This window comes from Antechinus flavipes, chromosome 4, assembly GCF_016432865.1.
Source record: "Antechinus flavipes isolate AdamAnt ecotype Samford, QLD, Australia chromosome 4, AdamAnt_v2, whole genome shotgun sequence".
NCBI lineage: Eukaryota > Metazoa > Chordata > Mammalia > Dasyuromorphia > Dasyuridae > Antechinus > Antechinus flavipes.
In genome coordinates, this window is record NC_067401.1 from 309,672,067 (window position 1) to 309,699,910 (window position 27,844).

Consider the following 27,844-nt stretch of genomic DNA (forward strand, 5'->3'; position numbering starts at 1 on the left):
ACCTTTAGGTCCCTGGCTGCCTGAAAAGGTCTTTCTCAAAACTATTCCTAAAAGGTTTCTTTAAATTTCAAGCACTTATTTTTAAAGCAATTTACACTCATCTGAGTAAACACCTTTGGATTAAACTCAGAAGAAGTGGATTCTAGTTTAGATTCTAACCTTTGCTATTTGTGATTTTGAAAAAAAAAAAAGGCATTTAAATTCTCTGGGTCCCAGTTTCCTGGGTGAGGATATTCATACTTGTATGATCAACTCACAAACTTTTCTGAGCAATGTTTAGAATGACAAGCACAATATAAATGTGGGTTATTATTTTATTTATGTTATCTCTTAAGATAAATAATACTCCTTCTTTGCTCATTTATTCAGTTTGTGTTCAATCTGTTGAAATTTTGCTCTGCTCATGTGTTCATTCATTCAATAAAAAGCTATTGCATATTTAACAAGGACAAAGCAATGTGCTAGACTATGGGAATAAATATAAAAATGAATAAGAGAGTGTCCATGCCCTTCAAGAGCACAGGAAATGACAAGTACACAAATGTCTATAATATGAAACAGAATGGGGTCTCCCAAATATATTAATAACCAAAATCACTTCACATTTTAAAGGAGAAAGATCACTTTAGATTGACATAATTAAAGAAGAGTGCATAAAGGTTGAATAGAATATTATTGGAAAAAAAGGCATTTCAGGTATAGCAAGGGACTTGAGCAAAGACTCAAATGTAAGGACAGGACAAGTAGTCAGATGATAGTTTAAAAACTTAGAGCGATAGTCAAAAAAAGAACCATGGAAGGAATGAATAGAAATATCTCATGTAGAATTAACTAGAAATCCTATTATGTACAAAGTATTTCAACAATTTTAATATAGTTTGAAATTATTTAAATTTAAAATTCCAAAGACTCTTAGAAAACCCTGCATAGTACTCATCACTGGTCCAACTCTTTCTAGGACTGTATTTGTTATGGTTTCCAGACTCTAGAGACTCATACTACCCCCATTCAAATACTCTACTTCCTTAGCATACTGAACTATTTACTTTCCCCCCAGTTCCTCCCTCAGTACCTCTGAACTCATCCCTTTCTGTCTCAGCAGGTCATCACCATAATTATCCCCATCTCTCTAAACTTCAGTCTCTTCCTATCTACTGGTCCCTCTGCTACCTAAAAACAGACCAGGTATCCCATATCCCAAAAAAATATCCTTACAAACTTTAGGTAACCCTACTACCTTTCCAAATAAATTTTTCATATTTCCCCTTCCAAAGTAAAATACCTAGGATAAACCTTCATTTCCTCTTCTCTCACTTCTCCTCTTGCAATAGGACTTTTTACTTAATTACTCAACTAAAACTGCTATAAATTACCAATGAGAATTCAATTCTCAGCTCTAATGGGGCTTTTTTCAATATTTATCCTTAATCCATTTAAATCATTTGACACTGTTGACTTCTCTCAAGTTTTCATTAAGACTGAACTCTTATGGTCCTCCTTCTACCTGTCTCACCATTCTTCCTCAGTATTCTTAGTTGGATCATCTCTATCATGTGCTCTAACTGGGTGTGTTCAAAAGCTTTGTCCTGGCCCTTTTCTCTCTCTATGTAGCTTCTCTGTATACAATCCTCTTGTTCATACCAACCAACTTCCATGTGCTCAACTCATTTTTTTTTATGCAGAACTTCTCAGTTCAGTGCTTCCTTGTTCTCTCTTTTGAGATCTAGTCCTACATTACTAATTCTCTATTGTATATTTCAAAATGAATGTCCCAGAGTCATCTCAAACTCAACAGGACCAAAAGAAAATTTATTAGTTCCTCCCCCCAAAAAAAAAAACTATCCATCTCCTGATTTTCCCTATTTCATTAAGAACATTGTTCTAATCACTCAGATTTATAGCCTCAGAATCACCCTTCATTCATTCCCATACAATCAGTTGTCAAATCATATTCATCCTACATCCACAACATGAGTCACATTTGTCTCACTTATAAATATGACACCCTAGGTGAAGCATATCAATTTTTTTGGCTCTCATTTCCTCATATACAAAATAAAGATAATGGTACTTGCATTACCTACAAGTTGTTGCAGGAAAAGTGTTTTGTGCACTTTAAAGTGTCAAACCTGAGCAATTAGTTTTATCCTAGGCCAATTCTCTGATTTGACTGAGGTCAGCCTTATTCAATTATCTAAATAGGGATATATAAAAAGTACTGCACACTCCTCTGACCTCTAAATCTCTTTACATTTATGTGAATATGCAAAGTTCAAAAAATTTATTTCATACATAAAACACATAACACACTTCTTTTGGCACCTTTACATTCCTCTCTTATTGTCTAATCAAGTTTTGATGACTTCATTGTAATATGCCATGAAATGTAGGCAGATATGCTATTAATTAGCTTTCTGATACCAAAAATATGTTTATAGAAGCTCATGCTTTTAAGCATCCTTTCCCTCCTCTTCACTGTGCTCAAAGAGGCTATCTACCTTGCATGTCTCCAATCCTAGCTCTGCTCAACAAAAAATATAATGTTGCTTTCCTCCTAAAAAGACCCCAAAATTCCTTTCTCTTGATGGGACTCCCCTTTGTGTGAGACTATATATACCACTATGAAAATAAACATGTTAACTAAAGAGAATGATTTGGGGGTAGTAAATTGGACTTTTCACATTAGTTCATTAGCAAAATTTACTTTCAGATTATCTAGTTAATATCCCTTAAAGTTGAGAGCCAGGTCAAGTGAAAGAACAGAGGACAACCAATACTCCTATGAGGTTGAGAATATGGTGAACAGTCTAGGAAAAGATATCTAGTAGGGTGCTATGACAAGATTCAGATCATAAGATCATGGATTAAAAGTTGAAATAGTCTTTAGAGATCATCTCTAAACTCTTATTTTTATACATAAAGAAATGTCAGAGAAGATAAGGATCTTATCTAAAAATCACAGAATCAGTAAAATTTGAACCCAGGTAACTGGACTCCAAATCCACTACTTTCTTCATAGTATTACAGATTTGATAGGAGGCTGGGTGGGAGAAGTGGATAGAATGGGAAATGGCAGCATAAAAGCTCAAGGAATAAAATGGAGGTAAGATCCAAATACAAATTTCATCTATTCAGCTTTTTCAATTTCATCTATGCCCTTCTTAAACCACTCAACATTTACTTTTCACCACTCTAAATATCTTTGGTTCTAACTTTTCCCTGACACCCATAGAAAGAAGGATAAAACAACAGAGTTTCTACCTAAAAGAAAATTCCCTTCAGTGTTAAAATAGTAAACTAGTTGAATCATTAACCTTCACAAAACCACACAATTATTGCCCATTAATGAAACCTTCATATAGTCAACACTGCATCTCTGAAAAATTGAGAAAGGAGGAGGATTGGGAGGATGGGCATTGTTAACCAACTACACCTTCATTCCTTAAGAACAAGCAGCCATCCGTGACCACTGGTCTCTAAAGGGTCAAGTAAATGAAGATAATAACCGCATCTCCTTACCTCTGCATTAGTGTGTAGAAAGTAAAGAAAGAAATCCCTCTTTCCTATTATGAAGAATAATAGTTTTAAAAAACTATATATTTCTACAGATCATTAAATATTTTCTTTTCTCTTAAAAATGGAGCATATAAATCTAAAACACGCAATGGGGGGACCTACCAGAGGTAAAATTCACTTGTGTTGATAAAGCAATCCTTTGTGTGCATGTGATAAAGTTATCATCATAAGCATTTAGTTGATCAATCTATGGTCATGGGTGGTTTCTGATCTCTTAGGGAATAAAGCTTCTACTAGAATCAGGGGTCCTCAAACTATGGCCCACAGGCCAGATGCGGCAGTTGAGAACGTTTATCCCCTCACCCAGGGCCATAAAGTTTCTTTATTTAAAGGCCCACAAAACAAAGTTTTTGTTTTTACTATAGTCCGGCCCTCCAACAATCTGAGGGACAGTGAACTGACCCCCTATTTAAAAAGTTAGAGGACCCCTGTAAGATGATCCAAAACTGATTCTCATATATGTATATATATATATATATATATATATATATACATATATATATATATATATACATATATATATATATATATATATATATATATATGAGAGGGATCAGATTTGTGATAAATCAGAGGCCAGTAAACTATAGCATGAGAATCAAATATAGCTCACTAGCTGCAATTTGACTATACTGATATAGATTGCTACTAAATAAAGAAATTCCCTCTATCAAGGTAGGTCAGCACCTTCTCTGCTAAGTAGAAGCTTTAAAATTAACTCACACAACTACTGTGTCACAGACAGGACTCTGGAGAAAAGACCAGTGAAGAGAAACTTGGGGTATAGAGACCAATTTTTTGTTGTTCAGTCATTTCCATATTGTTTGACTCCTCTTGACCCTACTTAGGGTCTTCTTGGCAAAGATACTATAGTAGTTTTCTATTTCCTTCTCCAGCTCATTTTACTGAGGAGAAAACTGAGGCATTCAGGGCTAAGTGGCTTGCTCAGAATCATGTAACTAGAAAGTATCTAAAACTGGATTTTAACCCATAGTCTTCCTGACTCTAAGCCCAATACTCAATCCACTATCTCACCCATATGCCCTGCATAGAGAGTAATTAAGGAAATTGTTATGTTAATTTATTTAAGAGATAATGAGAGCCTGAGTGCAGTGATTTCAATGTCACTTTTCAGTAACAAAGTATTGTTGCTCTTTTTTTGAGGGGCATAAACTTCTAGCTGCATCTGTTTCGTGGGACCCCTATACTAGAACTCTATTTTTAGTTGATTCAACCAGATGCCTCTGAATCTACTCACTCTTACTCCTGCAGGCATTAGGAGCAAAAAAAAAATTGAGCTTTTTCAGGCAACGCATGTTAGCTTTGTGGTATAATAACTGATGTCAGCCTGAACCTTGCCAACAATTTCACATCACAACTAGCTACATCCCATTCCAAACTATTGGGCTCAAACTCTTTTGAGAACAAACCCACCCAAACCCTCCCCCACTCCCACATATTTGCAGTATGGATTCAACAATATGACAGTCATTTTCTTTCTTTTCTTTTCTTTTTTTATGTCACTGTTACAAAGGACAAAAATAGCTTGTGACTGCCTGGGATTGAGAAGGGTGGAGAAAGAAGGGAAAAGGAAGGAAAAAGAATGAGATAACAGGCTACATGGATGATGGACCCTACTTTTCTATATATCTACCATCTGCCACTTTTCTCCTAGTGATTTATAACAAAAAAAGAATATAAATTGCATTTTTGAAGACAGGATCTTGCATTAAACACACTTGGACTTGAATTATGGAACTAGTTGCAGCTTCTAATACTTATATAAGTATTGCATTCTACAGAAATAATTCACATTATGCTGCACAATGTTCACCAAGTAATGTTTCCACATCCTGCATAGACAGATGAGGAAGTGTAAGGCTCAGCCAAGGAAATAAACACAGTTAGTAAGTAGTTTGGAACCATTGATCATGAGGGGGAAAAAAACCTATTCTAAAGCACATCATCAAGAAAGAATATACCCACAGTTTTATTTAATACTTTCCTGATGTTTTCTCTAAATAGCATTTATTTTTTAGCCTAGACCTAAAATTCCTTTCCCTAAACTGCTTCAGTAGACACAGTCATTCCCTGCCCTATCCCCATTCACTTTTATTTATTTACTTTGTCATTCTGGCTTATACTGAAACCTATATGTGACTGCACAACAAATATGGAGAAGTAAATGTCTTTGTACTTGTTTTGGATCCCTGAAGTTGTTCACTGAATTGCTTTTTTTATGTCTCTCTAGCAATCTCATCCCATCCGGATCAAGTATCCTGGATTAGAAAGGCTTTCCCTAGAGTTCTTTTCAAAGGGAGCCTCCCACAGTCCTTTAAATCCCTGGAGTTTTATAGTATATATATTCAAGATCAGAGCTCTTAAATAAAAAGAGAAGATTGAGAAAATCAGCCCCAGAAAGGTAGATTTGTTCCTTGATTGGAAAACCCATCTGAAATCATCTGTTGTTTGTTACTATTCCTGTTCCAAAACTCATATACTCATGGCTGTACAAATGGCCAATTTTCAAAGATTTTTTCAGTGATGCTTTGCTATAATTTCTTTGTGGAGAGAAGGAAAAATATTCCCATTGTGAGAAGATAAATTTTGCCAAACAACAAAAATGAGAATTCTTAGCAATCCCTCCCCCCCCAAAAAAAAATCCACATATTGCAACATTTTTGGTAAAAGTTCCTCAAATAGCTAACTAAAAGCAAATATGATGTCTACTTTAGCTGATAAGACTATCCAGGTATATGCAATCATAAGTAATAATCTATTAAGTAAACAACAGAAAACTACTTTTCTCTCATGTTCTATCTTTTGTCAGTTTGACAAGAATTCATATTCTATGTGTGCTCCCTGTTACACCCTAGCCATTTTGGAGTGTCTTCACTTCAGTCTTTGGGGATATTACTAAAACATAGCTAGTCCATTAAATGGACTCCTGAGACTCATGGTAATTTCTAGTACTGCAAAGTTGGAAAATGGAGTGGATGGGGAGGTGTCCTTTCTTCTCTACTTTATCTCTAGCCTTTTTGAAGTAAACCTAATAAAACCTAAGAATAGGAAAGATTATACATAAAGGGAGGAGAGAAGAAGTATGAACCTTACATTGTTTTCCTGGGAAACTCTGGCTCTGGCATTTCTCTTAAACCTAAATAATTTGGACAATCTCCAAAAAGCCTGGTACCATTGAAATCAATTGGAATTTGCTAGAATGGGAAAGAAAAGATCAAACAGATACTTTAATTACAAAGCACAGATAAAATTATATGATTCTGCAAATTATTTTAAAGAGGCTTTAGAGTTCTTGACCTGCACCTCCAGACCTCATCAATTAACATGGAACACTAACAGATCTGTGCTTCTGAGAAAAGATATGGAAAGATCACCCAGGACTAACTACATAAGCACATCTTAGAATATCAGATGTGCAAGTCTTCCATTCCCCTCACCCCAGTCAAGAGTGAGGAAACCTTATTCTCAGTCACTGCGGGACTCCTCAATCCCCTTTCCTTCCCCACCCCCATCTCCTCCCGAAGACTTTCCTGAATGACAGAGGAAAGTATTTGAGGTCTCCACATACTGGGAGCAGCTTTCCAAACTTTCATCCCCACTTCCTCACAGACAAAAATCCATTCCCAAAAATTTTTTCAATAATAATTGAGGATAGGGGAGACAGGCACACAAACCAACTAGCAGACTAGTAGACAGAGAAAAAAGAAAGAATGAAGAGACAAAGAGAAGGCAATAGAAATAGAGACTAAGAAAGGGAAAGGGACAACCACTGAGATTCCGAAGGTGGTACAGGGAATTGCTTGGGGTAGGAGTGAGAGAGTAGGAGAAAGCTGTCAGAATAAAAAAAGGGCTAGATTTGGATGTATTTTTTTGGGGGGGGAGAAATATGTGGCATGATACTGATTCCAAAAAGAATGTCCTAAGGACGACACACACACACGCACATACACACACACACACACACACACACACACACACACACACACACCCTTCGTCCTTTGCTTTCCCCTCCCTTTTCTAATACTTCTCGAAATATCAGACAAATCACTTTGAAGGACCGTCCTTTTTGCAGGCATCTTCAGTGGGAGAGTAAAGGAGAGGAGAATAAACAAGAGAAGAGAAGAAAGGAGAGGAGAAGAGAGGAGAGAAGAAAAAAGGACAGGACAGGAAAGAAGAAGAGAGGAGAAAAGAGACGAGAGCAGAGGGGAGAGGGAAGGAGAGCAGAGGACAGAGAGGAGAAGGGAGGGGAGGTAGAGGAGAGGACAAGATAGGAGAGAAGAGGAAAGCACAGAAGAAGGGAGGGGAGGAAAGGACAGAACAGAAAAAGACGGGGAGAAAGAAAAAGGGAGAAAGAGAGAGAGGGAGAGAGAGAAAGACAAAGAGAAAGAGAGGGGTGGGGGAGAGAGAGAGAGAGAGAGAGAGAGAGAGAAGAGAGAGAGAGAGAGAGAGAGAAGAGAGAGAGAGAGAGAGAGAGAGAGAGAGAGAGAGAGAGCAGGAAGAGAAGGAGACCACAAACAGAAGGAACCCTGGCTTCAGCGTTGACTTCCCGGAGAGAAGTTGTTAAGGGCTGAGCTCCCCCTCACAGCTCAGCCGCTGCCCTGGACTTTAGGCGGGGGCGGAGTGAGATGGGCGTGGGGTTAAGTGTGGAAGGGAGCCCAACTCCAGGCTGATGAGATGAGAGGATGAGATGGGATGCGTTATCTCGCTGTAGAGTAGAAGCCTCAGTCGGTTGCGGCCAGTAACTCAGGCGGTCGTGGTCCCCCAATTGGCCCACCTCTCACCCCACTGGCTGACGCTGCCCTTCAGCTGGGGTGGAACTTTGTTTCGAATTCACTCCCCATGCTCTCCTATGGATTTTGTTATTTAATTTGCAGCGCGCCTCAGTCAATCCAGGGATGCTCCACCGGAGCCCGGAGCCCCAGAGCCCCAAAGGCGCCTCTTCCCTTCCTTCTGCCAAGTAACATCGCCTGTACTTTTCCAGATTCCTCTTTCTCTCTTGAAATTGAAAGTTCTTGAGGTCGCACAGGGTTGTTGCTCCAGCAGTTTCCTTCTCCGCCCCCCTAGCTCCCCCCTCCCCCCTCCACTCCCCCCTCCCCCCTCCACTCCCCCTCCTCTATGGGGTACTCCCGGGAGCCCTGCAGAAGACTGGTGCGGCTCCTGCATGCGAGCAGCAGTAGGAGCTCCAGATTCGCACGCCAAGAGCGCCCTATGGCAACTAGGGCTGTGACCGAGGTGCTGAAGGCAAGCGCTCCCAACAGCAGCAGCAGCAACAGCAGCAGCAGCAGCCACCTCAGCCTTAGCAGCCGAGACTAGAGCCTGAAGTGCCGCCGCAGGCGCCGCAGCCTCCGCCTTGTCCTGCTTCCAGCCCTCAGCCCCCAGCTCTCAGCCTTCGGGATAGCAACCTCTTCGCAACATGCTACCTGCAACTGCCTCAGCGTGGCCGCTAGCCTCTTCTGGACCCCTCTCTCACCTTGATGACAGCTCTTCTCTAAGATCTGCAGGACTTAATTGCTCGGACAATTTGAAAGTGCAATAATTGATTTCTGTCCTTCCCACCCACTTCACTTGATTTTCATCTCCCTTCTCCTCCTCCTCATCGCTACTGTCGGATCTGAGCCGGGAAGTTGCTCAGCTGTTTTAGTTATATACGTTTTTATTTGTATATCCATATTTAATAACCAACAACAAAATCAACAACCAAAAAGACAAGGGGGGAAAGGAAGAGATACCATTACGGGGTTACTATGCACTTGCGACTGATTTCTTGGTTTTTTATCATTTTGAACTTTATGGAATACATCGGCAGCCAAAACGCCTCCAGGGGAAGGCGACAGCGAAGAAGTAAGTGTAGCTTATTGTATTTATGTATTTGTGCTGAGCCTGGCTGTTCACCTGTCGGGCTGCTCTGTACTGTCTCTTTCCATCCCCCTTCCATAACAGCCCCCCGCTCCCACTCACTCCACCCCTACTTGTAGAGGTAACAGCATTTTACTGAGTATATAACTATGACCTGCTTTCCTCCTCCTTTCTTCCCCTTCGAGTCTCTAATCTTCGGTGGGATTCGCTCAAACCTCAAAGATAACGGAGCTGAGGAAGAGACAGGTTCCTACTGTAATCTCCCCCACCCCCATCTTAACATTCACTTCCCCAGCAAGTTTCACCTTTTCATAAAACTAGCCATTCTTTAAAGCTGGGGATCCTACACATTATGCTCTCTCCGTCTTGCAGAGAGGGTCTTTGGCCTTTCTCTGAGAGAATCATTTTTATTGGATCCTTCAACAACAGGCAACTTGGTTCTTCTTGCAGCTCTCCTAGACGGGTGAGTATCTTAGAGCCCCCCGCAATGTGTCTCTTTCTTATACCCCTAATGCCCTTGAACTTCATGTCTTCGTGAGCATTTGCAACTATTGCCGTCTAATGCTGCCATGGAGTGTGCTAGAACACAGCAAGGCCAGGATTAAAAAGCTGTGGGCAATGAAATGCTTTGCCTTCGATTAATCTTCAGAATGGAAGCCCTTCCCGCTGTCCTCCGACTGATAGCTAGGAGTGAGGAAAATCCAGAGGGAAAAGTCATTGAAATTATTGATAACGCAGTTTCCACCAAATCCAAGGGTTCTTCTGGGTGAAAAGGCAGACCTTAAGAATAGGCTTGGGACAATCCAATGGGGTTTGGAGTAAACACATAGGTATCTTTTTATTCAGAAATATTCATTCAAACCATTCTCTTTTATTATCTCTGATCCAGAAGCGAATCAATTCTTAGTTGTCTCCAGCCCAGTCAGGAACAGGACAACCGTCAGATGATTTTTAACCCAGAAGCAATTCCAACACCTTATATCCACCTCTCATTCTGATCCAACTCTTGTTTCTTTAAAGATTCCCTAGGCTGGCCACTTAGTTGGTCAGTCCTGGCCCTGGATTGTTTAAACTCCCATCTCCTCGGAAGCTCGGATACTGAGAGCCTAGCTCACTATGAGCAGGACCATTCCATGAGTCAGTCTGTCCCGAGTCTGAAAGGTGACGCCTTTTCAGAGTCAGAAGGAATATGAGAGTAATCATATCTTCCCTCGATTCCTCCTTGTCCACTCCGCCTTCCAATCAGGTTAATAGCATTTCTGTCAGTGGTCCGTAGTTTCAGACCCTGAGTACTTTTCCCCCTGGACTAGAAGTTGAAAGGAAGAGTGGAGAAAGAAGAGAAAAGAAAGAAATCTACTGTGTTCAACCGTAGTTTAAAGTCACGGGAACTTTTGTTCCAGAACCTAAAAACTAACCTTTCCCCTCAACTTTCCCATGCTTGTTGAATTCATTTTTCCGGAAGGGTAGAGCCAATAAGAAACAGTTACCAACTTCTCCTCCTTCTTCTCATTGCCCCCCCACCTCCACCCCCTTCCTGAGTTCCTATCTCCCTTCAGGAACAGTTCTCCAAGTACTCTTTACTCAGAGAAGCTCTGAGAAGGCTGGGGGATGTCAACGTGGAAGAGAAAATACTGACTTGTTTTTTAGTTAGGATTTGGAAATCGCTTCATGGACCGATGTTTGTCTCTGCACCTTCCCCAGTGCCTAACGGTCCCCCTGAAAGCTCCCTTTGTATCGTTTGCCTCGGGCACACAAAGTTTGATTCACCTCGAAATTGCCTTTTAAGAAACATAGCTCAAAGAACGCCAGAGGCTCGGGCCCTGCCTTCTAGGCTCTCGGCTCACTTAGCAGGGGGCAGGAGGGACTAAGTTAAACATGTCAGGGCATCCGATTTATTATCCTTGGCCACTGAATGGTTTGTATTCTTCATAGCTTCCCACCCACTCCTTTTAACCCCTGGCCCGGCGGCAGACGAATAGGAGAGGCGGCGGCTCAGGGCTCCAGCAGTGCCCTCTCACCGCTGTCAATCACCACCCTCCCTTCCCCCAAAGAAAGCAAGCAAAGTCGAGTTTAGTCTAAGCTTGATAAGGAAAGCAAAGCGGGGACAGGACTACTTGTACTTCCATCAAATACCCACCATCACCCAATTTCCATCCAACACTCATCAACCAAACAATCCACCATCCTCTGAAATTAGGCACAATTTAATTTTGAATAGAAGTCTAGAATCCCAATTAGCATCCTGGACCATTAGCTCCAATCTCGAAAGAGGATTTTTGAAGGGCACCAGGCACGTGGATGTTTCCTAAATCAGTCTCAATCCACTGCCTTAGATATAAAACTAGGGAAGGATTCTGTAGGGACCATACGAACTCCTCAACTGCTTCAGAAACTGAGACTAACGCTCTATCCTTCATGCATTACAAACTACAAAGTAGTTTACCTGTCTAGCATCTTCCCCTTAAGATAGGGTTTAGAGTCTGTTGAGCAGTCCTGAAAAATTAGAGAGATTGAATTTTTGATATGTAACATGGTTTTTAGGAAATGGGGAGTGCGAATGGGGAAGACAGAGGGGAAAACTCAGAAAACTTCCATGCTCTGCTACCTCCCATTCTCTCCCACCTTACTCTGCTTTTGCCGTGACTGCTGGGCTCCAAAACTGTGGAAGGTGCGACCCCTTGTGTTCTCTGCGGAGACAAACAAGATGCTGTATGCAGGTGCAGTACAGAACTCTGGAGGATGAGCAAAGGGTGAGAGAGAGAGAGAAAAAGAAAAAACAAAGAAGAAGAGAAGGAACATTTGGGAAAGAAAAAAATTCAAGGGCCAACTTCTCTATACAAATTTAAATGGCGACATATTAACGACAGAGCAATTATTTGGAAACAAATTGGTGTCTTGTCTTTTCCCTAGTTAGGGTCTTGGAAAAGATTTGCCTATTTTAAACAATGACCCCTAAGGAAGTGGACAAAGACACAGATTGAGCAGACAGCCCTCCTAAAGACAACCAGAGTATACATTCAGGCCTGTTTTCTCCAGCTTAGAGATAAAAAGTTACTCTTTCGATAAGATTGTTAACATTCAGTCTAAGTCACTGTCAGATAAGTAAAGTTGTGAATAGAAAAATGAAGGAGTAAGGATAATTGCTAATTTTATCTAATCTATCTTTTTATCTGTCCTCTAATTGTCTAGTGTTTTTCCAGTTTACACACTTATAAAATGGCTCCTTCTAAATATTAAATATTTTCAAGTTACTTTAATAAGTGTTATCATCAAAAATAGCAAATTTAGTCAATGTGAACTCTGTTGAAAAAGATCTATCATACTCCCCACACTATCCCCAATACAAAACAGTAACCTGATTTCTTCCTTTTAAAATCCTAATATTTTAACAAGATTTAATAAGTTTTGTAAAAGAGCAGTTAGTTATAGGTGAGTAAGTATGTGTCTTTTGCCTTTTATCTGTATGGATTGACACACCAGGAAGAAATGACACCACTTGGATTTAACTAAAAAATTAATAATAAAACATACTGATAAGTCTCAATAAAGCAATAGTTATTGATTTATTAAATGATTGTAGGCATTCATTGCAGAATCCAAAGCCTTGGTTTCCATTGTTAAGCCGCATAAAACAATCCCACCACTTTAACTTGGACAAATCCTTTAGCTTCTCTGTACTTCAATTTTTCTATTTGTACCATATAAACTGCACTTAACTCTGATCCACTCAAAATGTAAGTTGTAAGGATCATTAAGAAAGAAATTTGATGGTCTTGTCTGGAAGGAGAAAGACAAAAATTACAAACTCTTATTTATCCCAAATAGTCAGGGAATAAGATTGTTCTACATTCCTAAATAACCAGTTAAACAGAATAATTGATTCAGTAATTATCAACTTTTAAAGGACTGAATCAAACATTAAAACATTAACATCAAAAAATATTAACACTAAAAAAGTAATGAACATCAGTGGTCTTACCTTCATGATTTAGATAGCATTTTAGGATTTTGCTATGTTTCAATAGCAGTATAGTACCAAAATCTAATTACTTGAGAATCAGTTATCTAGACTCCAGATAAACAGTAATTTCTCAAAGACCATAAAATGCCCAATTATTCTGTATAAACATTAAATAGAACATAATCATTTTAATGTTTCACTTTTGTCCAACACAATTCTTAAAAGGAAAAGTATATTTTAAAAAGAAATTCTGGGCAGAGAACCAATTCAGTTTAAAACTGGAAAATAACTAGCTAAACAATAAATAAGTCTGCACAGATCTATAAGAATTTAACTGTTACTGTTTCTACATATCTAACATATTTCTTAGTGACTGGATTGTTGAAAGGCAATTTGTAACAATCTGTATGAATCATAAATGAACCCACCATACATTTTTGTTCATATTTATTTTATTTTTCTGAAATCAGAGTTTGAATATTATTTGATAACATAATTCTATTACTCACTGTTTCTACTTTCAGTCATTCACTAGGGAGGGAATTGGATTTACGGACAGAGACAAGTGCAAAATGTCCCTGGTAAAGCATATTATGGTATATATAATAACAATTACATAATAATTTTGTAAATCAAGCCCACAAAACCATCTACTCCATGTAGATATAAAAACAATTGACAAAAATTTAAATATTTAAATCATATTTAATCATCATTTTAGTATTAGGATCATTTCTGAGTCATTCCTTTATTCCATCATTTTTACCTCTTGTTTATTGCTTCAATATAAACATCCAATTTAAAATATCAGAAATGGTGATGGTGTTGCCCTTTTGGTCTTAAATTACTGTAAGTAAACCATTGGGGAGTATAGGAAAGAATGTGAAACAGCTTTACAATTAACATTTCAACATTTCTTTTAGAATGAAATATGAACAGTATTTCCATTAGCATGTGGTAAAGCTTTGTTACAACATTCGTCTATCAAAAGTTTTTGCTGTACATAATATTCAACAAATTTGGCCCCTAGAAAACATGGCAAAGAAATTTTACTATATAATAAAGTTTAATTTTAAGATTATTATAGGGAAATTCTAGCTACATTGCTTCCATAAAATGAATTTAATGGGCAGTTGATTGTTTTAGACAATTTAAGCCCAGAGAGAGAGTTCCAGATTGTTTTGACATTCCTAGAATCTAATCTGGGATATTTAGCCAAATACTAAAATCTTACAGAAAAGTAACAGAGTTATTTTTGATCCTATGTAGAGGTGACAGGAGTCTTTGAACGAACAAAAGTCTTTACTATTTCCAAGTTTGTATTTAATTACAGTGTAAAGATAATCTGTCTGTCAAGACCTAACTATTCCAGATATAGTTCATTACTAAGTAGGTTCTTTTCACTTTCACAATTTATTTCCATCCAAATATTGGATGTTAGAAAATAAATTGACTTGTCCCTCCCCCAATCCCACTTCACCATTCATTCTATTTCCCCACCTTCCTTCCCACTTACTTTTCCCTACACACACACACACACACACACACACACACACACACACACACACAGAGAGAGAGAGAGAGAGAGAGAGAGAGAGAGAGAGAGAGAGAGAGAGAAGAGAGAGAAAGAGAGAGACAGACAGAGAGACAGAGAGACAGAGAGACAGAGAGACAGAGAGAGAGAGCACCAAAAAAATCCATCAAATATTCTTTCCCAAATAGTGAATTCTTGAAATACCATCAGGGTGGGTATTGAGTTTCATGAAATGCAAGAGTCAACTTTAGTTACCATTAGGAAAACATCATTCAATTTTGAGAGCATGGTAAGGATCATGCAGGACAGTGTGTTGAAATTACATATTCCACTTGGTTAAGATGGTTTCCTTGATTAACATTGCATTCTACACTGACATTTTTGTTCAATTTTTCTAAAATTTGCCAAGGATTATCTTCTAGGGGAACAATGTAAATTGCATAAAATGCATTGCTTTTGCTAGTTATACAGGAAAAAGAATATGATTTTCTTTCCCAATGGCTAATTTGCAAAATTTCAAATAATTAAATTTTAAAATTTGCCATCAGCTCAGTGATATATGTTTTGAAGTGCCTAATTTTATACTCATGCAAATATACCTTGAGGAAATGGAGAATATACATCTAAAAAGAGAGAAGGTGCTACTTCTTTCCCTAATTAATGTATTCAGCCTATGGGATCTTTCCATTCAGGAATATTTCAGGCATTCTTACTCTCTGACCATCATCCAGTCATAGTGAGAAGAATGGAATGTTCCATTCTGGAACATTGTGGGGGCGTTCAGAATATTTAACCTCTGCTTGCCATTGAGTCCTAGGAAATCCTGTTTTCTGCTTCAAAGATTTCATCTATATGAGACTTTCAAGAAAAATACCTGAATTCTTTTCGCATAAGGAGAGTTTGAATAATTTCAAAAATTCCATTTTTAAAGTATGGTTGCAGGTGCCTCTTATCTGATAAGAGCATTTCTGTCTTATTTGTAATCTTGGCATTGAACCTAGTCACCATCTGCTGTTACTACAAGGAATCCTGCTAAAATTATTCCAGAAAATTTCAATGGTTCTGAACAGCACACATGCCCAATTAAAATAATTCTTTGAAACTCATACATAGATTTAATATGAGAGGCAACCAGCTCTTATAAAATGTTATCTTGTTCATGTGCATTTCCATCCGGTCTGTAAATCAAGCATCTGTCTTTGCTTTACTGTAGACACTTGAACTGTAGAGAAATTAATTTAGGATAAGAAGCTTTGTGTGGTAGAAATAGCTCAGAACTGTGAGTCAAGAGACCAGAGTTGTGGTGTCAGTTCGGCTACTAACTGTAAAAACTTAAGCAAATTGAATTATTCTTTGAGTAAAGTTTACTCATCGATGAAATGAGAAAGTTGGTCTATATTATTTCTATGATTGGCTTAAGATCCAGTAGGATCTATTGAGTCTAATTTCTTAGGAAACCGTAAGCAATAAAAAGGAGAATAAGATGATAAATCCAATTCCTTCTCTAACATACCTAGACTCACTTGACATTTTATTACATATAACTGAAGATCGTGTTCCAACAATTTGTTATTATGAAATGTACATCAGTACAAAGCGCATTCATTATTCACTAGCTAACCTCCATAGTAAGCTAATACAAGTCTAGTTACTAAAGCAGGAACCCAAGCAAGACATAGTAACATTTTGTCTCAACTTCAATCTGGGGTTTAGTTCCATGAAAGCAGAATCAAAAGTGTTCCAAAGCTAGTGAATCAAGTGTTCATTTATTCACTCTCTTGGGAATGGGGTTGAAAAATCCAACATTGATTTGTGGGATAAGGAGTAACACTACCTCCCTCTCCTATACACAAAGAAACAATCAAAAAAAAAAAGTCATTGTGAAGCAAACCTGTCCTGAGGAGAATACTTCCCCAATCCTAAAAGTCCTTTTATACAGTGGTCTAAAAGGTCTCTTGGAAGCAGATGGAGAAAGGGAAAAGATACTTTATTCCTCACTCTCCACCACTACTACCACAGACTGCATTGTAATGGCCTGACCTACCTTTAAAGGATACAAAATAGATTGTCCATTCTCAAATTATCAACCTCACATCTTGCTATTCCACCAAATAGTTTTCCTGAGTTTCCCTTTTAAAATGCAAATATAACTAAGAGGTCAAATCTTAAATCTTAATTAACTGATATATTAATGAGCATTTACTTTGCTATTTTGAAGGATCTCTGATCTCCAGGAAGATCACAACCCCTTTCACTTTTTATTATTATTATTAATTATTATTATTATTATTTACCATGTTTGGTGTTTCTTTTTTTTTTTACACTTTTCTATATGTTATCTATAGGAAGGGTCATCCTATAATAATACCAAGAGTTGCTGTTCCCAGTCTTTGTGACTGAATAAGTGCTTTGGGGACTGTTTCCAGCCTGTTGGTCTTCTCACCTTCCTAGCCCAGCAGGAGGAAGAATAGAACCGCTTCAAATAGAAGAACTTGCCCTCAGTGGTAAGTCTTCTAAATGGCAAGGGAAGTGGAGGTTCTTGAACTTTTCCTCTTAGCAAATGCAATTCCTAAGAAATAAAACTCTACTCAAGAAGCATTAAAATGCCCAGCATAAATCAGAATCCAATGTAGCGACTTTGTTCATTGAATTTTTGTGTCAAACTCTTGAGGAAATAGAATTAGATAATCACCAAATCCTGGAATGTTAAAAATGGGAGAGACTGAAAGTCTAATCCAATGGCCCTGTTTTTAGATGACGAAATCAGAGAAGTTATGCAGTTGTCCAAGGTCACATACTAATTAGTAACAGAAGCAGGAAGTATTAATCTTTCTCCTGTAACCACTGCCCCATGGTGCTAGCCACCAACTGAAGGAAGAAAAGAAGGAAATAGCATTTATTAAGCACCTAATCTAGGCCAGGCATTAAGCTAAGTGCTTTACAAATGACATCTCATATTATCTTCGCAACAACCATGGGAGGTACCTGCTTTTATTGTCCCCATTTTACAATTGAGAAGATAGAAGTAGACAAACATTAAGTAACTTGTTCAATATGAGTCTAGATTTGAACTCAGGTCTTTCTGACTCCAAGCCTGATACTATATCAACTATGGCAGATAGAGATAAAAGACGATAGATAGATAGATAGACAGATGATGGATGGATGATGGATGGATAGATGGATAGATATAGATGTAGATGTAGATATAGATATAGATACAATAATCCCACTGCAATTGTTCTCGGGTCTTATTCTTGTCTCCTAGTGTTTAATATAATTAATTATATCCTAGAATTGCATGATTTGATCAGTTAATTATAATAATCTGTCAATCCAGACATCCCTGAGGTCAATTTTTTACAGAATTTAAGAATAGGAGGAGACTTTAGAGCTCATCTAGTTCACTTTCTTCACATGGCAGATGAAGAAACTGAGGTACAATGTTAAGTTACTTTATCTCACAGAAGTTAGTGGACAGAACTAGATTCTAAGTTTCCAAATTCCTAAACTAATGTTCTTTATGAATGACATGTGGCAGTTGGTTTTAGTCAGAATATCTGAAAGTGTTCCTCAGGCTATTTCTGTCACATATACTCTTTTATAAATCACTTTACCCATAAACCCTCCTCATAAAACCAGATAGTTTGAGAACTGCTCTCCCTGAGTTTAGTATTGGTGAAGTAGGATGTCTCTCACCTCAACCTGCTGCCTCCTCGCTGAGCCAGAGTCAGTCTTCATGATCATCTTTAATAAATAAATGAAAAAAAAAAGAGGAAAGAAGAAAGAAGAAAAACCCAGTTGGATTTCATAAGCTAGATGACACAGTCCTTTATGCCAGACCTGAAGACAGGAAGACTCATCTTCCTAGGTTCAAATCTGGCCTCAGACATTTTCTAGTTGTGTGACCTTGGACAAGTTACTTACCTACATTTCCCTCAATTTCTCCAAATATAAAATAAGCCAGAGAAGGAAATGGCAAGCTGGTAGTCTTACTAAGACACTCACAAATGGAGTCACAAAAATCAGAAAGGACTGAAAAATAACCCAAGAATAACAAAGAACTGTTGAATCATTTTTCACAGGCTTATACAAATGATGATATCTATGGCATATACCATCTATCAAGCCATAACAAAAAAAAAAAAGCTTATTAGTTGAAATTTTATATCACCAGTAATATTAATTCATTTATTAAGAGAGTATCATATACAAAAATCATCGAGTAGCTTGTGGTGGGGCTAATTAGAAAGATGAATTAAAACAGTAAGCTCATATCTTATTTTTTCCTTTATGTCATCTGTTCACTTCAGGAACTCATAATCAAATACTATACAGTATTTACTTTGCACAAGAGATCTAAAAAACAAAATGATAAGGAATAATTTAGCATAAGCTATAGATCCTGATGCATTTTTTTAAATCATTTTACCTGGATATAGGGGAAAATGGCCTTTTCCTACTTTAAAGAGAAACACTGGCTTAGAGGTAGAAAGGAACCTTAGAGATTGTCAAATCCAATTCCCTCATTTTTCAAAAAAGAAAAGAAACCCAGGAAAGGAAGTAATATGCCCAAAGTGATATAAAAGGAATATGGCCATTATTCAAACCCAGATCTTTAGATTCTACATCAAGAGAGTTCTACTTTCAAAGCAGAATTGCAGAAAATCAATCTGTTTTTATAACACCATCACCTCACCTCCTCTTTCTGTGTTTTGTCTAACTACATTTCCCCTTCACTATTACCCATGTCCTACCATTTTACTATGTAAGGAAGCCATATTTCCAAAGCTTGTTTCATTTTTCTTTACCTAACTTCTTCTAAGAGTTTGGTTTGAGTTCAGATTCTCATTATAAAACAAATTTAGAATCACCTTAAAACATCTTATTACAAGTGAATATAAAATAAAGTTATGTAGTAAATTTTCTCTCACACACAGAAATGTCTGCAGAAAACTAGCTGGTAAGCATATTTATAATTATACCCCAATACAAAGCACATTCCTTAAAGTAAATAGTAGCACAGAGCCCCGTTTTATAACCACATGATATAAACCACTACCACACAACATAAAATAACAGAATTTGCAAGTTGCTTTTTTTAGAACATTATTTTCTTAACATATGCTCAATAGATTAGTAAGAAAAAGAACAGCAAGTTTCTCATTATGACTTGTCTTCTCATCCACCTTTATGTATTAGTTGCACAATTACTCAACAGGCCATTACCAGAATAATGATTTCTTTTAAGCTTATAGTTTAAAAATATAATAAAAATGTCCTACATTATTCTTGACTTTTCTAATTCAATCCAATTCAATGACCATTCACAAATTACTTACACTATATATAAACTATTTTGTTAGATATTATCTTTACTCTTTAGGAGTTTATATTCTAAACCAATAATGATTATTCACATAGTAAGTTTATTTCACTAAAGCATAGATAGATGATTGATATGCAGATCAATGATAGGTAGACAGAAAGCCTGGACCTGTAATTTTATTGATATATATGGAATTTTGAGGGAAAGGAAAGATTTTTAATCAATGCAGAGGTTAAGTGACTTGCCTAGGATCACACTATCAGTATGTTTCAGAGAGAGAGATTTGATTCAGATCTTCTTAGCTCTGATACCATCTCTTTATTCACCATGATGTTTTCTGTCTTTTTCTTTCCCTATATATTTGTGTATGTACATATGATTGTGTATATATACATGTATAATATATATACATGTATATATAAATATACGTGCTTAAAGGATGGGCATTATTCTAGTTTTATATATGAGGATAATAAAGCATCAGTGAAATTAAATGACTTGCTCAACATCACATAAATCATTAATGGCAAATCTAGACAAGAAAAAAATTCAGCCATCTCTCTTGGTTCTCAATTTATCCACTTGTAACACAATGTACAATGGCTAGATGGATAAAATAAATATGATAAAATTGATACACTGTGGAGACATTAATAAACTTGAAATTGAAACTTAAGCTTACAGGGAATTCAAAGTACTAAATTTTAGATTCTCATTAATAATATGAATTTGGAACAAAAAAATCCTATTCATTCATTTAAACCAAGAACCCTGAACCTGATCAAATCTAAGTTTCTTGTGGGCAGGAACTATTTGTTTGTTTGGTTGGTTTTTTTTTGGTTTCTAATGAAGCTTTATAATCATACTAACTTCACTTACTCCAAAATGTACCCGAAAAAAGAATATTAGAAACTTAGGAACTGCCATATGGGAAAAAAGCTATTTTAAAAATTAAAAGCAAAATTCTACCAAATAACTTTACCACCACAATAGACTACCAATATTTGGCATCTTTATGCCAAAGATGCATAAAGGCATCTTTATGATGCCTAAAATCTACAACTTAAGCTATATAAAATTGAAGCACTTATGATGTTAACTGTTGCTCATAACTCATTCTTAATGATCACATCAATGTGTGTGTTCATTCCAACAGTGTAGATCAAAATCCATATAAAGGGTGTCTGTATTATTTTAAACTTTAGCATTTTAACAGTTTAAAATGGTACTAAGACTTTTGGGACACCCTATGCATTTTATCACACAGTGTGACTCTTGTCACATTCTCTCACAAATATTCCACAGAGAATCCATCTAGCATCCTAGTTGTCTTCTTTTAGGCCTTCTTGATTTATGTGGGTATGAATATAATGCCTTCTATTACCCCTTGCCCATTGCGACTTTTGCCAGCAAGACAATTGTATAAATACTTATGGGTTCCCAAGAGACTGCAAAAAAAAAAGCTAAGATGTACACAATCTCTGAATAAGGAAGTATATGATAAGTACTTATTATTTAAAATGTATAGGAATTTAGAGAGAAAGAACCATTTTTGTCTAGAGTCATAACAGACTGTAAGAAAAGCATTTCAGGAAGTAGATTTAAAAAAAAATGTTCAGTGTCCACTATGTATATAAGATTTTAGGGATTTATGTTTAGAAGAGCTCTTGGATATCATCTAGTCCAAAGTTCCTCTCAGTTCTTAAATCCTACTATGCTGTCTACATAATACACTTAAAGAGGCATGAAAGCACCACAAATATAGGGCCTATCTTGGAGTCATAAAGATCTGGATGTGAATCTCATTTTAACTTCAGCTGTTTTCACTTTTTTTTCTTCCTCCTTTCCTCCTCAATCAGCAATCCATGCATGTTTTTGTTTGTGCATGTCCACTATGTTAAAAATATAGTACTACATGTTTCTCTTACTGTTTATCACTTTTTTTTTCCTTTCTTCCATCTCTTTTTTTTTTTTAACAGAATCAACAAATTTTAGAATTGTCAGGCTGTCCTGTTGTCCCATTTATACTCTTCTCTTAAAATAGCTATCTTAGTTCTCATTCAACTTTATTTATGGCATTTATGGATAATGAAATTGATTACCTTTCCTTCAGGATTGCAAAGAATTACATCATTTTAAATGATGTTTTAAGATAGCACAAACTCCATTTGCTTCAAGGAATGCTCTAAAAGAGAATATCTTAGTTAGGATTTGGCACATGGGGAGAAAAAAAAAACTGTATTTTTTTGGTTTGTTTGTTTAGTTAAACATCAAAATTCCTCTATATAAATTTACCACCATGGTAGACTATTGATTTTTGTCTTTATCCAAAGAAGTTATCTTTATCTCTTTATGATACCTGACCAAATCAGTACCTTGGGCTATTTCGGACTGAAGCATTGATGATTTTTACTTTCACTTAGAGATTAATGGTTCCATAAAATAGAATCTCTAACTTAAGAGTAACTGTTGTGATTATAATTTTTGACATCATGCAGATTGTTTGAGAATCAAATCACCAGAGGCTGTTGTCGTAAGAGATGTGATATGGATAAACAACAGTTTAAAATATAAAGCTATGATATAAGAGACCATTATGTATCAAAAAAGCATTGCATATCCATATGGTATTTTCTAGAACAAGCATTCAAATTGATAGAGATAGTCTCAGCCATAGAGTCCAATAAGAGGAAAGGAGGGGAGAAAGAGCAAAGTATATATAATAGGGATGATAGCGAATTTAACAGATGTGTGTTTCATTAGGAAAAAATGAGTTGGAGTAGAAGAATAGATAATATGGGATAGAAAATGCTTGAAATTTAATGAAACAAAGGGAGAGTGGGAGGAAAGGGGGCAATTGTGAAAATGAAATATGGACATATTTCAGCAATTACTATAAAGACTATAAACAATATCTATTGTCTGCTAAATCTGTTTATTTAAGGAAAACCAGTGTTTCTCATTTAATCTTATCCAAGAGAATAGTGATATGCTACAGATAGTCTCTTCAAAAAGATGCCAAGACTTCCCAAAGAAAAAGATATTTATTCCATTTTATGTGTTCTGCAATTTCCAGCTTTCTAACCTACAGGAAATGAGGCAAACTAGTAGAAATCATAATGTTAGTTATAAAGTTATTTCAGAGAAAGTTTGCAGATAGGTTGTTTCTCATGGCTTCTTTTTTTCTTCATTCTTTATTTACTCTTCCTTGGATGCTTATCTTCTCGATCCAGTCTTTTATTTTATTTTAGTTAGTCGTTGAATGATTTTCAATGCCTTGTCACCAACAAGGAAAAACTCCCTGTAAAGGTCAAACCTAATGCTCAGCTAGCTGAGAAGGCTCCACTTTAGGATTGGGGGCCCCAGTGAATTACAATAAGACAAAATCCCAGGAGCCCAATTGCCAAAAAGTAATTAGGTTGGGGGAAACCCAGACTCAACTCCTGGGAAGAGAAACTGGTCACAGCAGGCTGAAGCCACTGCCCTGCTGTTGCCAGACTTAACTGTTTCCCCTTCAAGATTGGATAGACTCATCCAAGCTACAGAACACAGGAAGTCCATCAAAAAACAATGGCTTTTCCACCAATTTTTTTCCTCAATGGCTTATTCACACAGGGCATGTAACACATGTATATAGGCCACCAATATATGCTTAGTTCCTTTCATTTCTATCTTGTAAACTACCTTGTCAGAGTCTATTAGTGGAAACACACATATACACATAGAATGCCTATGATGTCATTGTTGCTTTTTCTTTTCCTCTCTTCCTAAACAAATGAAAAGCACTTGAGGAATCCAGAAGAAGTACCAGGGGAGGACATCTAAGCATCCCTAGATGAAACCAATTGTAACTCTCTAACATTTGGGAATAAGAATCTAATTGTACAATAGACTAGTAATTCTCAAAAGACAATCTGAACTAAGAATGCACATCTTTTGTTTTAATCAAAAAATACTGTTCAGAAATACAGAACATCATTAATCTATCAAAATCCAAGTAGTGCCTTTTTGTTAAAAATCAAATGAAATCTTAATCCAAAAAAAGCTGATGAGAAGTGTCCTATGGCTTGCATACTAATTTAAAGCATCAGTATATCAGCTTCTCATATGTTTGTATATACTTTTAAAACTGTTTGCTAGCAGTACAAAGAAGGTTTCTTGGTTTAAACTACTGAAAGCTCACAGTAAATATTCAGAAAAGACTTGGAGTGAACATTCTGAGGTTTTTTGCCTTTAAATGTCAGAGAACTATACCAATTCATCCAAGAGTTTATATCCTGAGTGCTTCCAAGGTGAATTTAGACCATCTTTCTATCCAGGTAAACCCATGTTTAGAACATTGGTTCTGTATAACCATTCAGTGGATAATTTTATATTTTCAAATACACTGCAAGCCAGTCAGATTTCTCATTCTCTGGCTACTCTTTATTGGTTACTAGCAGTCTCCAGATAGCATTTTGACAAACAAGCCCTGCCACAGTACATATACACATTGGATACTTAATAATCCTAATTACCTGCAGTAAAGATGTGGTAGATGGTGCATGACTGGTTCCATTGAATATCATATTTAGTTTTCATCTACTGTGAATTTAATACCTTGGTAATAGCATAATCTTAGGATATTGGGAGGTTTCAGAAACACATAGTAAATTCTATATTAATTTCTCCTATTGTTTTCAGTAGCACATTATTCCTGTCACCATAATAATACAAAAAAGGCAGGTAGCAGGTACCATGTATTTTATTAGAGAGCCAACTTTGTGAGATCCTTCTATGCACAGTTGCCTAGTCACCGATCTAATCAATGCAATGCATATATGTGTCAAGCATTGTGTTAATTGCACAAATTGAAGTAAAAAGAAAGACACATCCCTGTCCTCAATTGGCTTACATTCTAATGCAAGAAGACAACATACAGAATTAAACCTGAAATTTAAATCCTTAATTTCAGATAGCAAAAGAAGATTGCTAATCAGATGAATTGCTAACTATTTCCAGAGCTAGTCACCATCTTCAGCTCCTCACATATACACCCCCATTGACATTCCAATGTTTTATAATAAACCTTTTGCCTCTATAGTTAATGTATTCCTCATGCTGTAAATGGAGACTTTACAATCCCAGAAAGCTTAATATAATGGTTTATGACTTAACTACCTAATTCACATGACTGGAGAAGGCGTACCTTGAGTTCATGGTAAAGAATATTCTGTAATTTTAAATTGTCAATATTTTCCAATGTGACATATTTACTCCCCTCATCCCTTGTCCTATTCAGTACTCTGTTCACCCCACTCCACCCCCAAATCCAAAGGCTACTAATAAGATGAGCTGAACAACCTTCTTTTAGAGACTCCCAAGCAAAAACAAACATGCAGACAGCAGAGTTAATTTATAAAATACTGAAGCATTTATCTTGGCAGCGGCGCCTCAGGAGCTAAGATTTTTGCCTCTCCCTCTCTGGCTCTCACATACTTTTTGGGTTCTCAGAGACTCCCAGAAGGAATAAGTCTTTTCCTTATCCTTACTAGCAAGAAGGCCAGTGACCCAGATCAAGTTCTTAGCTCCTCACACTTTTGGTGCTTGCATTGTGTACCATGTTTTTACAGGGTCTCAGTAATCCAAACAATCCTCATCTCTTTCAAAATCCGAAGCAATGGAGAGTCATTTTTACTAGAGCAATAAAATTAAAGTGGCTCCTCAACTACACTGATAGCTCTAGAGTGCTGAAGTATCTTTTTATGAATGTAAACCCCTCATCTTCAAACCCACAGACTAAAAACACATCTACAAGAATTTCCTTCTCTTCCTTCTTTCATTTATTTCCTTTCCTCCTCCATTCCTCCCATTCCCTTACTTCTTTCTTACTTTGCCCTTCCTTCTCCTTTTTTCTGCATTCTTTTCCTCTTCTTGCACCCCTCCACTTTCTTCTCGCCTCCTTTCCTTCTTCTTCTTCTTTTTCTCTGACCTTCCTCCCTTTTCCTCTCCTGCTCCTTTTCCTCCTCTTCTCCTTCTTTTCTCCACTTCTACTTCTCCTTTTCCCTCTTTCTCCTCTTTTCCCTTTGCTCCTGCTCCTCTCCTTCTCTTCTCCTTTGTCTCTTTTCTCTCTCATCTCTCTTTTTTCCCTCCTTCTTCTCTCCTCACTTTTCCTCTTCTCTTCCTTTCCTTTTCATCCTCTCCCTCTGCTCTTCTTTTCCCTCTCTTCCCTCTCCCTGTCCTTCTCTGTCAGTTCAAGTCAACTCCATTCCTCCTGGGAGGAGGCCAGTGATTTGCAGGATTCATTCTGACAACTGCTCTGATGTAAATATTTAGAAAAATCCTTTCCATTAGAGATTAAACAAAGTGTAAGTAACTGTTCCTAAATGATGGATCTTATTAATGTTTGTACCAGCAGATCCTATGCTATTTGACTCAGAGAATCTTGCCTTGGTACTAGAGGAAAGAATAAGGAGGAACAACATTAAATAGGGCATTCTGGTGCATTGTAGTCAGAACTGCAGAAGGACAACATAAGGACTCACTGTAGACATTGAGATTAGACACCTGAGCTGGATAATGGTGGATAAATGAATTCATTTCCAATGGAAACAGTCAAAGGTTATCATTTGGTTTAGAAAGTATATCATTCCATGATCTCTCTACTCTCATACCAATTTAGAAAATAATTTTCAGACCCTTCTGTATGTTCTCACCAAATGAGTCACAGCTCTAGGGTCATGTAATTAAAAGCATCAATATTATCATTATCTGGAATTCAAATTGATTTTTTAAAAAGGATTAGTGGGCTTAAAAACAACCCAGAAATAGATACAATTCTAGAGAATACAAAAAAGTTTCCTTTACATTCCTAGAAGTGTAAATGCAACCGCAGCCCAAGACCACAGACAAATATCTGATGGAAATCTAGTCACTGCAATTCATGTATAAAATGAGAGATTATGCTCGATGATCCCCAAGGTCCATTACAGCTGTTCAGTTCTGTGAACTTACTAGTATTTGAATTTTGTTTTTAAATGTGTCCTATAAAATAATTGAATTAAACAGTTTTCCCTTCTCCATAGATCTTTGGGCTAAAATTATAAGTTCATAAGGATACAAGGGAGTAGAATAAGAAGTTTTGATCTAGTCTTTCTCTTGAAAACTCACAATCACTCCCTTCATCTGGCTCTGCATTTTTTGCTTTCACAACAGGGATCTCCCAGGATAGAGATCTCTACAATGTTGTTCTATAACAAGCAGTAAATTCTGACAGAAAGAGACTAAAAAGTACTGTTCATAAAAATAGCAGCAGTCATAGTTTAATACTACATAATTTTGACTTCACACAGATTCACTCAGACCTTAAATGACCTCCTTGGGTTGTTATCATTGTTAGTTGTTGTTCCAACAAGGTATCTTATATGTGTGTTTGAGTGTGTGTGTGTGTGTGTATGTGTGTGTGTGTTTGATTTGAGAAGCAGAATCTAAAACTAGATGGGTTTTATAAAGGAAGCAAAAAATAAATTTGAATAATATTAAATTGAATAAAACTATATCTTTCACTTACTTTGAACTAACATACCTT

General features: G+C 36.8%; 1 protein-coding gene across 2 annotated transcripts in view; it reads left to right on the forward strand.

Annotated features, from left to right (window-relative positions):
• Nucleotides 1–8,773: 8,773 nt before the first annotated feature.
• Nucleotides 8,774–27,844, forward strand: part of RSPO3 (R-spondin 3) — a 101,426-nt gene continuing 82,355 nt past the window's right edge. Inside the window, exon 1 of one of the 2 annotated variants that reach the window (XM_051997704.1) lies at nucleotides 8,774–9,438. In XM_051997704.1, the coding sequence (XP_051853664.1) occupies nucleotides 9,342–9,438 (97 nt within the window). In that variant the 5' untranslated portion in view covers nucleotides 8,774–9,341. The remainder of the gene's footprint in view (nucleotides 9,439–27,844) is intronic. The other variant, XM_051997705.1, reaches the window with a different exon arrangement.